The following is an 11,813-nucleotide window of genomic DNA, read 5'->3' as shown; positions in this document are numbered from 1 at the left end:
TTATTGATTAATTTATTATTTTATTTATTGATCAATCTCTCTGCGGGATGGGGTGGGGGAGGGACGGGGTCTGGTTGGGGTGGCTTAGCAGATCCGGACGGACAGGGCCATCTGTCCTTGTATCATCCCCAGCCCCCCCTTCTGGGGCCCCCCTACCCTGGTCCTCCCCCTCCCCCACAGCCTTCTGTACGGATTTGCTCTCCGGAAGGAATTCTGGTTTCGCGTGATCCTGCCTGCGTCCTTGTCTCTGATTCCGCCAGCGGCAAAAAACAAACAAACAAACAACAACAAAACATTAATAATAACAAAAATAAATATCCTTGATCAGGGATGGATGGCTGGCCGTGGCCTCTCGCTTCCTGGGTGGCCCTGAGTGCAGGGGGTGGGGCCAGATGGCAGCGGCTGAAAGACACAAAAGATGCCAGTGGACCAGGTTTCAGCCCCGCCACACTGCACTAGGTTCCCGGTGGGGCAGAGAGGGCATGTTCTTCAGTGTTCATCCCTGACGGTTTGTTCTCGACAGTTCATCCCCGAAGGCCTGTCCCCAAAGGTTCATCCCCATCTTGGGGAGTCGTGGAGGGATCCGGAGGGTTGGCTTCTTTTCCCTCTGCTCCCGAGGGCAAGACCTGGGTCAGAAGAGCTGGGACGATGACTGGGCCTCAGGGGAGACCGGGGAGGTGGGCGCAAGGCTGAGGCTGGGGCCCGACTGGAGGCACAGGGTGCAGCGGTGTAGCTCGGAAAAGTCCACAGCCAAGAGGCCGAAGAGCACAAAGAGCAGCATGGCGACGGCCCACTCGCAGACGGCAGCAGCAGAGCGTCGGCGGCTGGTGTGGAGGATGACCACTGGACGCCAAGGTCAAGGGTGCACCAGCACGAGAAGGATCTGGGAGCCCACCGTGTGCCCTATGGATGGGCTTGTCTGGGGACTCTCCTGGGATATGCTCCCCCCTGCCCTGACTGGTGTGACCTCTAAATCTGGTCCCCCCCCATGGCTCCCCGACACAGTCAAAGGCAAAAAAGTAATCCTGTCTGCGTCTCACACAGTTTCCCAAACAATTTCCCCAGCATGTGCCCTCTGTTCATGTGGCTTCCCCCAACAACCTGGCACATGGTTCTTACCCTCCCATCAGCCTCCCCTGACCTTGTGAAGGCTCCAACACGTCCCCATTGGCCCAGGCCACACAACCAGGCACCTTGCTTCTACCTCCTAACATAACACTCAGGGGTTCCTGAGAATATACCCTGCCCCCTCGCCCTGGCTGGTGTGGCTCAGGGGATTGAGTGTTGGCTTGCGAGCCAAAGGGTCACCAATTCCATTCCTGATCAGGGCACATGCCTGGGGTGTGGGCCAGGTCCCCAGTAGGGAGTATACAAGAGGCAACCACACATTGATGTTTCTCACCCTCTCTTTCTCTCTCCCTTCCCCTCTCTAAAAATAAATAACTTGAACAATTAAAATCTTAAAAATGTAAGAAAATTATAAATAAATAAATAAAATATTTTAAAAAGAAAGAGAATACACCCTACCCCCAGCCCCACACCAGTCTCAGGCCCATAGCTTCCTCCTGCTCACTCCCACACAAAATTGAATCTTTCCCTTCAAATATCTTCCTCTTTCTAGGTACCCCTACCTCCATGTCAGCCCTCCTATCCACTCATGTTCCTCAAACCACCCTGGCCACCGCTGTCATATCCATGGCCAGCTGGGCACTCCAAGTCTTGTCCTATCTGCCTTGCTCGTCTCTTTCTGGCCTTGCACCTTGGCAGGCCTGCCCTGTTCCCTCTTCAGCTCCCTGGGGCCATCCAGCTCCTTAACACCATCACCTGACTACTGGTGAATACATATTCCAAGCTCCAGCCTAGCAGAGACACCTCTCTTTTTTTTCTGGAACCCTCCTCACAAGTACACTCTTCCTCCTCTGCTCAGCTAAGCTGGCTTCAGTTCAGTCCTCCTAGATCAGATCAGACTTTATTTCATTCATTCAAAAATTTGGTGGCAGCCCTGGCTGGTGCGGCTCAGTGGATTGAGCTCCAACCTGAAAACCAAAGAGTCGCCGGTATGATTCCCAGTCAGGGCACATGCCTGGATTGTAGGCCAGGTCCCCAGTAGGGGGTGCATGAGAGGCAACCACACCTTGATGTTTCTCACCCTCTCTTTCTCCTTCCCTCTGTCTAAAAATAAATAAATAAAATCTTTTTTTAAGGGATTTGGAGGCAGTCCCTAAGTCCAACACCATCCCTGGCCCCATGGATCTTTGAGCAAAAGAGATATGTGGGCACCCAAACAAACCGCTTATCCCCAGGACTGGCCTTCTTGCTCCCCCGCTCACAAGCTTTCCATAGCTCCCTATTGCCCCAAGGCAGAAGCCCAAACCTCTCACCTCTCACCTTCATGCCAGAGATCATTTGGGGGCCTGCCAGGAACCTCCTCCCTCAAGCTGATTATTGCAACCTTTGCATGCACACACCCACAGTGTCCTCAAACCTCCCAATCTAGGCCCAAAACAGCTGATTCTGCAAGACCAGCTCAGAGACCCATCTTTGTGACCATCTTTATGGTCTGCCCCCTTTCCCTGCAGCGAAGGGACATTTGAGCCCCACAGAATGAGGACTCTGCAAATTATCAGCCCGTGGGGACATTAGAAAGGGATGGGCTGGATCTCATCACCAACAGGGCCCAGCTGAGGAGAGAGGCTGGTTTGCAGATGCAGTAGCCCTTCCCACCTACTCCATGCAAACCAGGTTGCTGCTCTGGAAAACGAACCAGACCCACCTGATGCAGCCAGCACAGGATACCTGCTTGGTTTCCTCCCGCCCCGAGAATGCCAGTGTCTTCTCAGCCTCCCTTCCATCAGCCTCCGCACAGAGGCCCACAGTCCCCAAGGCCAAGTCTACAGCCCCTCCTCTCTCTCAGAGCCCTGGACCTAGCAGTGACAATCATCAATATGAAAAAAAGCCACTCCATTTTCCAGACATGGAAACTGAGGCTCAGACGGTGAGGTGACTCACTCAGAGGTGTGCCTGGCTGGGTTGTGGGCTGACTCAGACTCAAGTGCCACCCAGTGGTGTGCTGACAGATGTTCCACAACCAGCTCTGGTTTGTAGCCTTTGTCACTTCTTGTGATATAATTACTCCCACCACGCCCATTTCAAGCTACAAATCATCACACGTGGAGGTGAAAAGAGATACACACAGACAGCCCTTGAGAGCCTGTGAGAAGGGTCTGAAGCCCACCCCTAGCCCTGCCATTGAACTCCATGGTGGGTGGGTATAGGCCAAGAGATTACCCCTGTCTGAACCTCAGTTTCCAGTCTTAGCAAGCATGATGCCTGGCACAGAGTGGGAACCCCCAATGATTAGTTCAGCATCCTCCCGATACATACTGATCACTCACTATGTGCCAGGCACCCATCTAAGCACTTCACATGTGTTATCTGCATTCCTCACAACCCCAGGCTGGCTCTGTTATTACCTGCATTTGACAGATGAGGAATCTGAGGCAACAAGAAGTTTTAAAAGAAAGCCAGCAGAGCCCTCACTGGTGTGGCTCAGTGGATTGAGTGCTGGCCTATGAACCAAGGGGTCGCCGGTTCGATTCCTAGTCAGGGCACGTGCCTGAGTTGCTGGCCAGGTCCCCACTGAGGGGCATGCAAGAGGCAACCACCCATTGATGTTTCTCTCCCTCTCTTTCCCTCTGTAAAAATAAATAAGTAAAATCTTTTTTAAAAACCCAAAAAACAAAAAACAGGGGAGCTTCCCCCAGCTATCATGTGAATAAGGTGGGATTCCAACCCAGGCAGCATGGCCCCAGGGTAGCGCTCTCTGATGACTGTCGGAATGAGGCCAGGAAAGGGGGGAGGGGCCTTCACACTAGCACAGAGCTACCGACTCCAACGAAGAACCACTCCCACCTCTACCCACATAAGGATACTGGTCACCATGAGGATGGTGCAGAGGCTGCAGAGGACCAAGCGGAGTGGCCTGATCCAAGGGGTCCCGGGCTGGGGCAGGCTCTTCTTCATCCTCCAGGAGAGAAGGAGCTGCAGCCAGAAGTAGGCATGGCCCACGAAGAAGGCAAAGAAGGCCCCTGTCAGGTGGGTGGCCTGCTGATTCTTTTGCTGGAAGGAGGAATGGGGAGAGTTGAGGGGAAGACCTGTGGGGAGGCCAGGGCCAGGAGGGGAGGACGGGCCGCTGACCAACCCCGTGGACAGTAACTGACAACTGCCGTGCCCAGGCATCAGCTCACGGATCACATGTGTTGGCTGTTGTCAGCTCTGTGAGGACGGGCATTTAAATCTGTTGTCCACTGCTGGGGCCTCAGCCCCCTAACACAGCGCCTGACACAGGGCGGACGCTCACAAAAACTGGCGCAATAAATCTTTCATTCTCATCCCAGGTGTGGAAGAGCAGATTTTGTTGCCAACGGGATAAAAACTGGTTTTCAGATAACAAAATGTTCTGAAATAACAGCGGTTTGTGGTTTACTGGTATAATGTACATGCTAGGGTAATATTCTATTTCATTTTTTGTAATGTTTTAAAATATTAAAAATTTCAGTCTTGCCCCGGCTGGTGTGGCTCAGTGGATTGAGTGCCGGCCTGTGAACCAAAGGGTCACTGGTTCCATTCCCAGTGGGGGCATATGTCTGGGTTGTGGGCCAGGTCCCCAGTAGGGGACATTTGAGAGGCAACCACACACTGATGTTTCTCTCCCTCTCTCCTTCCCTTCTCCTCTCTCTAAAAAATTGAAATCTTTAAAAATAAATAAATAAATAGATAAAATAAAATCTTTAAAAGTTTTTTTCAGTCCTGGCCAGGCAGCTCAGTGGTTACAACCGCATCCTAATTTGCCAAGTTTGTGCGTTCAATGCCCAGTCAGAGCATGTGCAAGAAGCAACTAATGAATGCATGAAGAAGTGAAAAAATAAATCAATGTCTCTTTCTCGCTCTCTCCCTTTCTCTCCCTAAAACTCAATACGTTGAATAATGAATTAATTAAACATTTCTCCTCAAGAGGGATGTCATGAAGAAAGAGAAAGGCTGAGCCCAGGGGTAAGTGAATGAGTGAATGAATGGACACGCAGGCATGATAGGGGGTGTCTGCTGGCAAGTTGGGGGCAGCTGCTGCTCTGAAACCCCTGAGGTTTTGCCTGCCTCCAGTCTTTCACTAGGAGAGGTTTGGGATCAGAGTCATCATTGTGAAATGAAATAACATAGAATAAATCAGGGAGATTTCTCCTATCACGCGGGCATTTGTTTATTCTGCCAAGATCTACTGAGCTTCATGGTTAAGGATGTGGGTTCTGGAGTCAGTGACTCTGGGCTCGTATCTGACCACCACGGACCAGCTGATGAAAATGCCTCTCTGTGGGACTGGGCCAGGAAGGGCCCACGAAGAGTTCTTGTTCAGATGAGTAAAAATAGGGCAGAACGTATAACCTAGTGCAACTCAACCAATGTGGCAAACGTAAGAATGTATGAATCTGATTCATTTCATCATTAAAGGTGTGGAGGATGACAAAGAATTGTCCAACTTTCTAGTGTGCAAGTCAACCAACAGGGAAGAAAATGAAAATACATTCCTCCTGCCGGGGGCGCGTGGGGGAGAAGAGTTTCCCCCGCGGCGTTCCCTTCACATCCTAAGAAGTCACTCCGCACCCCTACCGGTGGAGAGCCACAAAGAAATACAGATCCCAGGAGGCTATGCGGGATCCAGACTACGAAACAAGTAGCCAGAGGCCCCGAAGGGTCCTGGGAATTGTAGTCCCAGACTCTGCCTGGCAAAATCCCGGGCTGGGTTCCCGAGGCCCACTCGGTCTCACCTGAAAATTGCCCACCACGGAGGTGCCCAGGGCACAGAGGAGTCCCGACCACAGGATCACCTGGTTAAGCCACTTTTTGACGCCCCAATCCCGGAGCTGGTGGTAGCGGAGAATGCAGATCCAGGCAGCTGGGAGGAGGAGAAAGTGAGCGGGAGATCCGGGCTGGACCCGGGTAGGGGAAAGGTGGTGAAGTGGGAGAGACTGGGGACCCAGGGGTGGAGGACAAATACACGACTTAGGGGAGAAGGGGCTGGGGCCTGGGCTCCTGGGTCTGAGTAGGGATTGGGGGGACGCGCCCAGCCCTTCATGAAGGGGCAAGTCTGAGGCAAAGTTACCCATAGCAGCTCCCATGTTTAGCAGCTGGCTGAAGATGCAGCTCTGAGGGGGGTACGATCCACAGAGACTGGGGAAGATAAGGGGTCATTCTGTGGCTCCATTGCGCCAGCACCCCCTTTCCTGTCTCTGGAACCCCCCTCCAAACGCACTCACTACCTGATATAGGGGACGCCTTCCGTAAGGTTCACAGACCTGTTGGCCACGGCGATCGCAAAACTGAAGGAGGGGAAGACATCAAATAAGCAGCGGCTTTCAAGAGAACTTTTCTTTTTGTTACTCATAGAAACCAGACTGCTACCTCCCTCGGACTCAGGAGTCCAGGCCTCCAGCCCCTCCCGGCTCAGACCCTGGGGTCCAGGCCCCCAGCCCCCTCCCCCCCACCTCCTGGGCATCATCTTGCCTATAACACTTACACGGTCCAGATGCTAACAGCAGCCCAGATGGCCAGGAAGACAGGTAGCAGGAAGAGGTAGCCCCTCATGCCAGGCTCTGCACATGAAGCATAGGGCTACTAATCAATCAGTCTCTCTCTCTCTCTCTCTCTCTCTCTCTCTCTCTCTCACTCTGTCAGGTGAGGAACCAGCCCTGAGGGTCCAGGTGCATCACATCTGGGCTGCCTGCCTCCAAGGCCCCCACTGGCTCCCAGGCAGAAGTATGGGCCCATGGAGAGGCAGGGGAATCTGGTCTGATGAGGTCAGCTCTCAGTCCAGGGCACTTCCCTATCTTTCAAATGTCCTCGAACCCTCATCTTGAAATTTCTCCCAGCTGCCCTCCCCTCACCCATCCTCAGGGTCTCTCCACTGCCAGGTTCTGGGCTCCCCCAGGAGGCTCACCTGCCGGTCTTGAACTCTCTTAGTCCCAGGACTGGGCTGACGGCAGCTGTGTGAGAGGTTCGGAGACGAAATGCTGGGAGATGGGGTGGGGTTGGGGCGGGCAAAAGCTTTCTGAAGAGCCAAAGTCCAGGACTGCACACCTGAAGGACAGTAAGCACCAACCGTCTGACTACCACTTTACAGGGACCTCACCCCCGAACTTCCACTTCCTGGTCTGCTCGGAACCAGGCAGCACCTTAGTTCATGGGTCCCCAACTTCCTTCCTCTCACTTTATAGGTTCAACGTGCTAACCCCCAGCACTTATCCTCCCCAGGACCCACAAATCAGAGCCTCCAGCTTTCTCCAGGCTTCCTCCTCGGGGGACCCAGGAATCCAAGCCCCCAGGCCCTTCTAGAACACACACACTCCTTGCTAGCCCCCAGATATCGACATTCCCAGCTCCTACCTCCTCGGGTTGAACAGGCAAGCCTGCAGGCCCACCCCCTTTCTGACTGCACTTTCTGTTCAGGCTGCTGGGTGTGGGGCCCCCGGCGACTCCGCCTCCTCCCGCAACTTGCGGTCCCCTCACTGTGCTCTCCCTTCCTCTCTTTCTCAGACCTAGTAGATCTGAGATTAGGTCTGAGTTCCCCAGCTAGCAGGGCAGGCGTGGGTGGGAGGGAGGGAGACCTTGGCGATGACATCTCCATCTGACAGCCTTCCCAGAAACCGTTTCCTCCAGCAGAACCATTTATGTTCTCTCCCATGGCAGTCCTCCACTTTCCGGCTCCCCGCCCCGGGTACTGGGGCTTTTCGGCCCCAGTCTCCACCTGCTTCCTCAAACCCATGAGCCAAGGTCCCCCGCCCCTCCTCCCTCAGACCCAGGAGTCCAGGCTCCCAGCCCCTCCTCCCTCAGACCCAGGGGTCCAGGCCCTCAGCCCCTCCTCCCTCAGACCTGGGGGTCCAGGCCCCCAAGGGGTGTCCCCTCCCTCAGTACCCTGCCTGTTTTTTTTTAATTGAAGCAAAATTCACAAAATGTAAAATTAACTACTTAAAAATATGCAAGTCAGTGGTGTTCAGCAGGTTCACAATGTTGTGCCTCTGCAAACTCCTGTCTAATCCCAGAGCTTTTTCGTCTCCTCAGAAGGAAACTTGGCACCCATTAAACACTGCCCCTCCCCACTGCTCCTTCCCTGGCCCCTGACCACACCTCAGCTGCTCTCTGTGTCTGCGGCTTTGTCCACTCTGGTCATTTCATAGGGATGGAGTCATACACTCTGGCCTTTTGTGTCTGGCTTCTCTTACTCAGCATCATGTCTCCAAGGTTCATCGGGTTGTAGCACATGTCAGTGCCCTGTCCCTGTTCAGGGCTGAGTAATATTCCATTGAACCCACCTCTTTTGGGGACACAGGCGTCTGAAGCCCAGCTTCTCTTCCTCTGTGCAGCAGGATTTCCAGGGCTCCCTGCATCCAAGACTTCAGGCTCTCAGCCTCCTTGAGAGTGAAGATGAGGAAACAGAGAAACAGAGATAAATGGGCACTACACACATTTCTGGGATCAGCCAAGAGTGAGATCTCACCTCTGCCCTCAGTGGGCTCCCAGGCTCCAGGGCAGATGCACTTGAATCCAACCAGCAGCTGCAACCAAGATGAAACAGGGCATGGTGGCACCCAGAAGAAGAAGGGGCTGACAAGCAATGGTGGCCAGTGTGCACGTGGTTGTAGAGGAAGGTCAGGAGAAGATGTACGTGAGTTTGCAAACTGCAGGAAGGCTTTCCAGTAAAGTCCAGGTGGCTTCCAAAACCTGACCCATAAGGGGCCAGTGCCTTTATCTGCTGGGTTACTGAGTGTGGGGCCCACTAGCAGAACTGAACCAGGACCCAAAGAGCTCAATCACCATAAAGAGCTACTGTAACAACGCACCACAAACTTAGTGGCTTAAAACAATATACATTGAGCCCTGACTGGTGTGGCTCAGTGGATTGAGCACTGACCTGGGAACTAAAGGGTCACTGGTTCAATTCCTGGTCAGGGCACATGTCTAGGTTGCAGGCCAGGTCCCCAGTAGGGGGGCATGTGAGAGGCAACCTCACACTGATGTTTCTCCCTCTCTTTCTCTCTCCCCTCCCCTCTCTCCAGAAAAAGAAAAGAAAATCTTTAAAAACAACACTTATTTGTCAGCTCACAGGGCTGGAGGTCACAGTCTGAAATGGGCCTTAGGGGCTGAAATGAAGAGGTCAACTGTCGCTGGGCTGGTCCCTCCTGGAGGTTCCAGGTGAGAATCAAACACTGCTGGCCTTTTCCAGCTTCTAGGTGCCCCTGTCCCTCAGTGTGTGGCCCCTTCCTCTGAGTGCAGAGTGCCTCCCTCGGACATCTGCCTCTGTTGGCACAACCCCTCCTCTGATAGTGACCCCCTCTTTCACTGCTAAGGACCCTACAATGAAATTGGGCTCACCCACATAATAGGGTCTTAACGGAATCACATCTGCAAAGTCTCTTTTGCCACATGAGATGCCAGGGCCACAGGTCCCAGACTTTGGGATGTGGACATCTTTGGGGAACCAGTGCTCTGCCTCCCACAGTCCCCCTGGGCAGGAGGCTTCAGCTCCTTCCATCTTTAAAGACAGAGTGTATCCCTGGCCAGCCTGGCTCAGTTGTTTGGGCATCTTCCCACAAATCGAAAGGTCACTGGTTTGATTCCTAGTCAAGGCAGAAGCCTGGGTTGTAGGCTGTGCTCTGCCCTGTTCGGGGCACTCAATGTCTCTCTCTTTCTCTCTCTCTCTCTCTCTCTCTCTCTCTCTCTCTCTCTCTCTGTCTCTCTCCCTCTCAACATCAACATTCCTGTCCCTCTCTTCCTCCCTTCCCCTTCTCTAAAATACGTTTTTGGAAGACAGTGCATAACGTTACTTGGGGTGGGGCCAGACTGCCTGGCTTTGCCGCTCAGCCTCTGCCTCGCACCGGCAGTATGAGCTGGGGCAAGCAGCCTGCTCTGTCTGTGCCTTGGTTTCCTCATCTGTGAAATGGGGATAACAAGAGTCACTGCCTGAGAGGGCCATGGGGTAGAATGGAGGAGCCGATCCGTATAACATGCTCAGAACAGTGTCTGACACAGATGTGCGTTTAAGAAGTAGCTATTGTTAGAGTGTGTTTATCTGGGGGTCAAGTAAAAAAAAAAAAGGACGTGGTCTGCCTTGGATGCCTGCCTGGCACATAGTAATTGCTCAATATGGGACTTTTTCCTTCTAAGGGGTGTTTTTTTAGCAGCTGGTGACTGAACAGGATAAAATCTCCTGGGTTTTGTCTTTGTGTGTGTCTGTGTGTGGACCGAAGACCCACTGTGTGCTAGCCTTGTTCCAGACCCTGAGACACAGCAGGGAACAACAGACAAAGAGTGTCCTGGAGGTGTGAAGCTCTAGCAAGTTCCCCTCCCACGCCTCCACCCTCGGGTATCCTCCTCCCCCGACCCAGCCCCAGCGCCAACTCTCTTCCTCCCCAACTCCTCCTTCTCTGGAGGGGCTTTGGCCTGATGGGCCCGGTTCATTTTGCAAACTGGGATCTACCCACTGTCCACTTGCTCCCACTGTCTACTGGGGGCCTGGCCTCTTTTGGATCCTTCCACATACCACTGGCCTGGCTCAGCTTCAAGGAAAAGGCTGTGGTCTTCCTCTGGGCGAGATGAAGTGGCAGTTCCGAGCTTAGGAAAGCACTTCCGGTTGGGGGTGGGGGCTGTTTTTTCCAAGAGTGGGGCTGTGTGTGGACAGGGGATGTCCGCTCGTCCAGGGATCACGGTTTTGCTATCTGCTGGTTCCACAGCGAGTCCACGTGACAACTTCCCCCTGCGCCTGGCCTACGGGAAATGCCATGTAAAGCAGGAATAGCCATCCTTGGGTCCTCTGGGTGACACTGATTATGGCTAAAGAGCCACCTGAGGGCCTAGAGGTTGGGCTGGTCCAGCCTAGATGGCTGGACTTCCCAGTCTTGCTGTGTCATTAAGTCCTCCAGGAAGCACAAAGGGCCACAGTGTCAGAAATGCTAAGAATTCATTGGGAATGATGCCAGTGAGAGATGAAGCGGAGAGGAATAGGCAGTGAAAGCCTCAGGGCTAGGATGTCGGACCGCCACCTATGAGAGGAGATAAGGAAGGAACACCTGGGTGGGAAGAGCTTCAGCCCATGACTCAGCCCTGAGAATGCCCACCCAGCCCTGAGAATGCCCACCCAACCCAGTGGGCAGATGAAGCGAAGATTTCCCACATAAACAAGTCCAAGGAAACAGAAAGTAGGTTGGTGGCTGCCAGGGGCTGGGGGATGTGGGCTGTGATTGCTTAATCACTTCCTCTGGGGAGATAGAACAGTTTTAGAACGAGATAGAGGTGACGGGTGGTTGCACAACAGTGAGTCTGACTGTGCGAAAGGCCACTAAGTTATACACCTTCAAAGGGTCGACATGGTGAATTTGGTGTTATGGGCATGTGGTCCCAATTTTATTCTTTAAGTTTTTATGTATTGATTTGAGAGGCAGAAAAAGAGTGAGAGACAGCAACATTGATTTGTTGTTCCACTTATTTACACACTCATTGATTGCTTCTTGAACGGGCCCTGACTGGGAATGGAACCGGCAATGTTGGCATTTCTGGGGCGATGCTCCAACCAACTGAGCTATCCATCCAGGGCTGGTCTCAATTTTTTTTTTAAAGATTTTTATTTATTTCTTTTTAGAGACAGTGGAAGGGAGAAACAAAGAGAGGTAGACAAACATCAATGTGTGAGAGAAACATTGATGGGTTGCCTCTTGGCCAGCAACCCAGGTGTGTGCCCTGACCTGGAATCAAACCAGCAACCATTT

At 53.0% G+C, this 11,813-nt stretch overlaps 1 protein-coding gene across 7 annotated transcripts; it reads right to left on the bottom strand.

Moving 5' to 3' along the window:
- Nucleotides 1-299: 299 nt before the first annotated feature.
- On the bottom strand, nt 300-7,761 carry TMEM150B (transmembrane protein 150B). Of its 7 annotated transcripts, none has more exons than XM_045830332.1 (8): nt 7,659-7,761; nt 6,992-7,131; nt 6,572-6,666; nt 6,315-6,374; nt 6,158-6,225; nt 5,823-5,950; nt 3,933-4,119; nt 300-843 (listed from the first exon to the last, which is right to left on the bottom strand). In XM_045830332.1, the coding sequence occupies exons 1-8, from the start codon at nt 7,717-7,719 to the stop codon at nt 632-634; spliced, it is 951 nt and encodes a 316-aa protein (XP_045686288.1). In that variant the 5' UTR covers nt 7,720-7,761; the 3' UTR covers nt 300-631. The 7 variants fall into 7 exon arrangements, with proteins under 7 accessions (XP_045686288.1, XP_045686289.1, XP_045686294.1 ...); XM_045830333.1 differs by having other exon boundaries at nt 6,351-6,374; XM_045830338.1 differs by lacking the exon at nt 7,659-7,761 and adding an exon at nt 7,438-7,579.
- Between the last annotated feature and the right edge of the window lie 4,052 nt (nt 7,762-11,813).

This window comes from Phyllostomus hastatus, unplaced genomic scaffold, assembly GCF_019186645.2.
Source record: "Phyllostomus hastatus isolate PE091 unplaced genomic scaffold, TTU_PhHast_1.1 phas_contig_151, whole genome shotgun sequence".
Lineage (NCBI taxonomy): Eukaryota > Metazoa > Chordata > Mammalia > Chiroptera > Phyllostomidae > Phyllostomus > Phyllostomus hastatus.
Note: the sequence above shows the minus strand (reverse complement) of the source record. Positions and strands in the feature narration are given on the sequence as shown.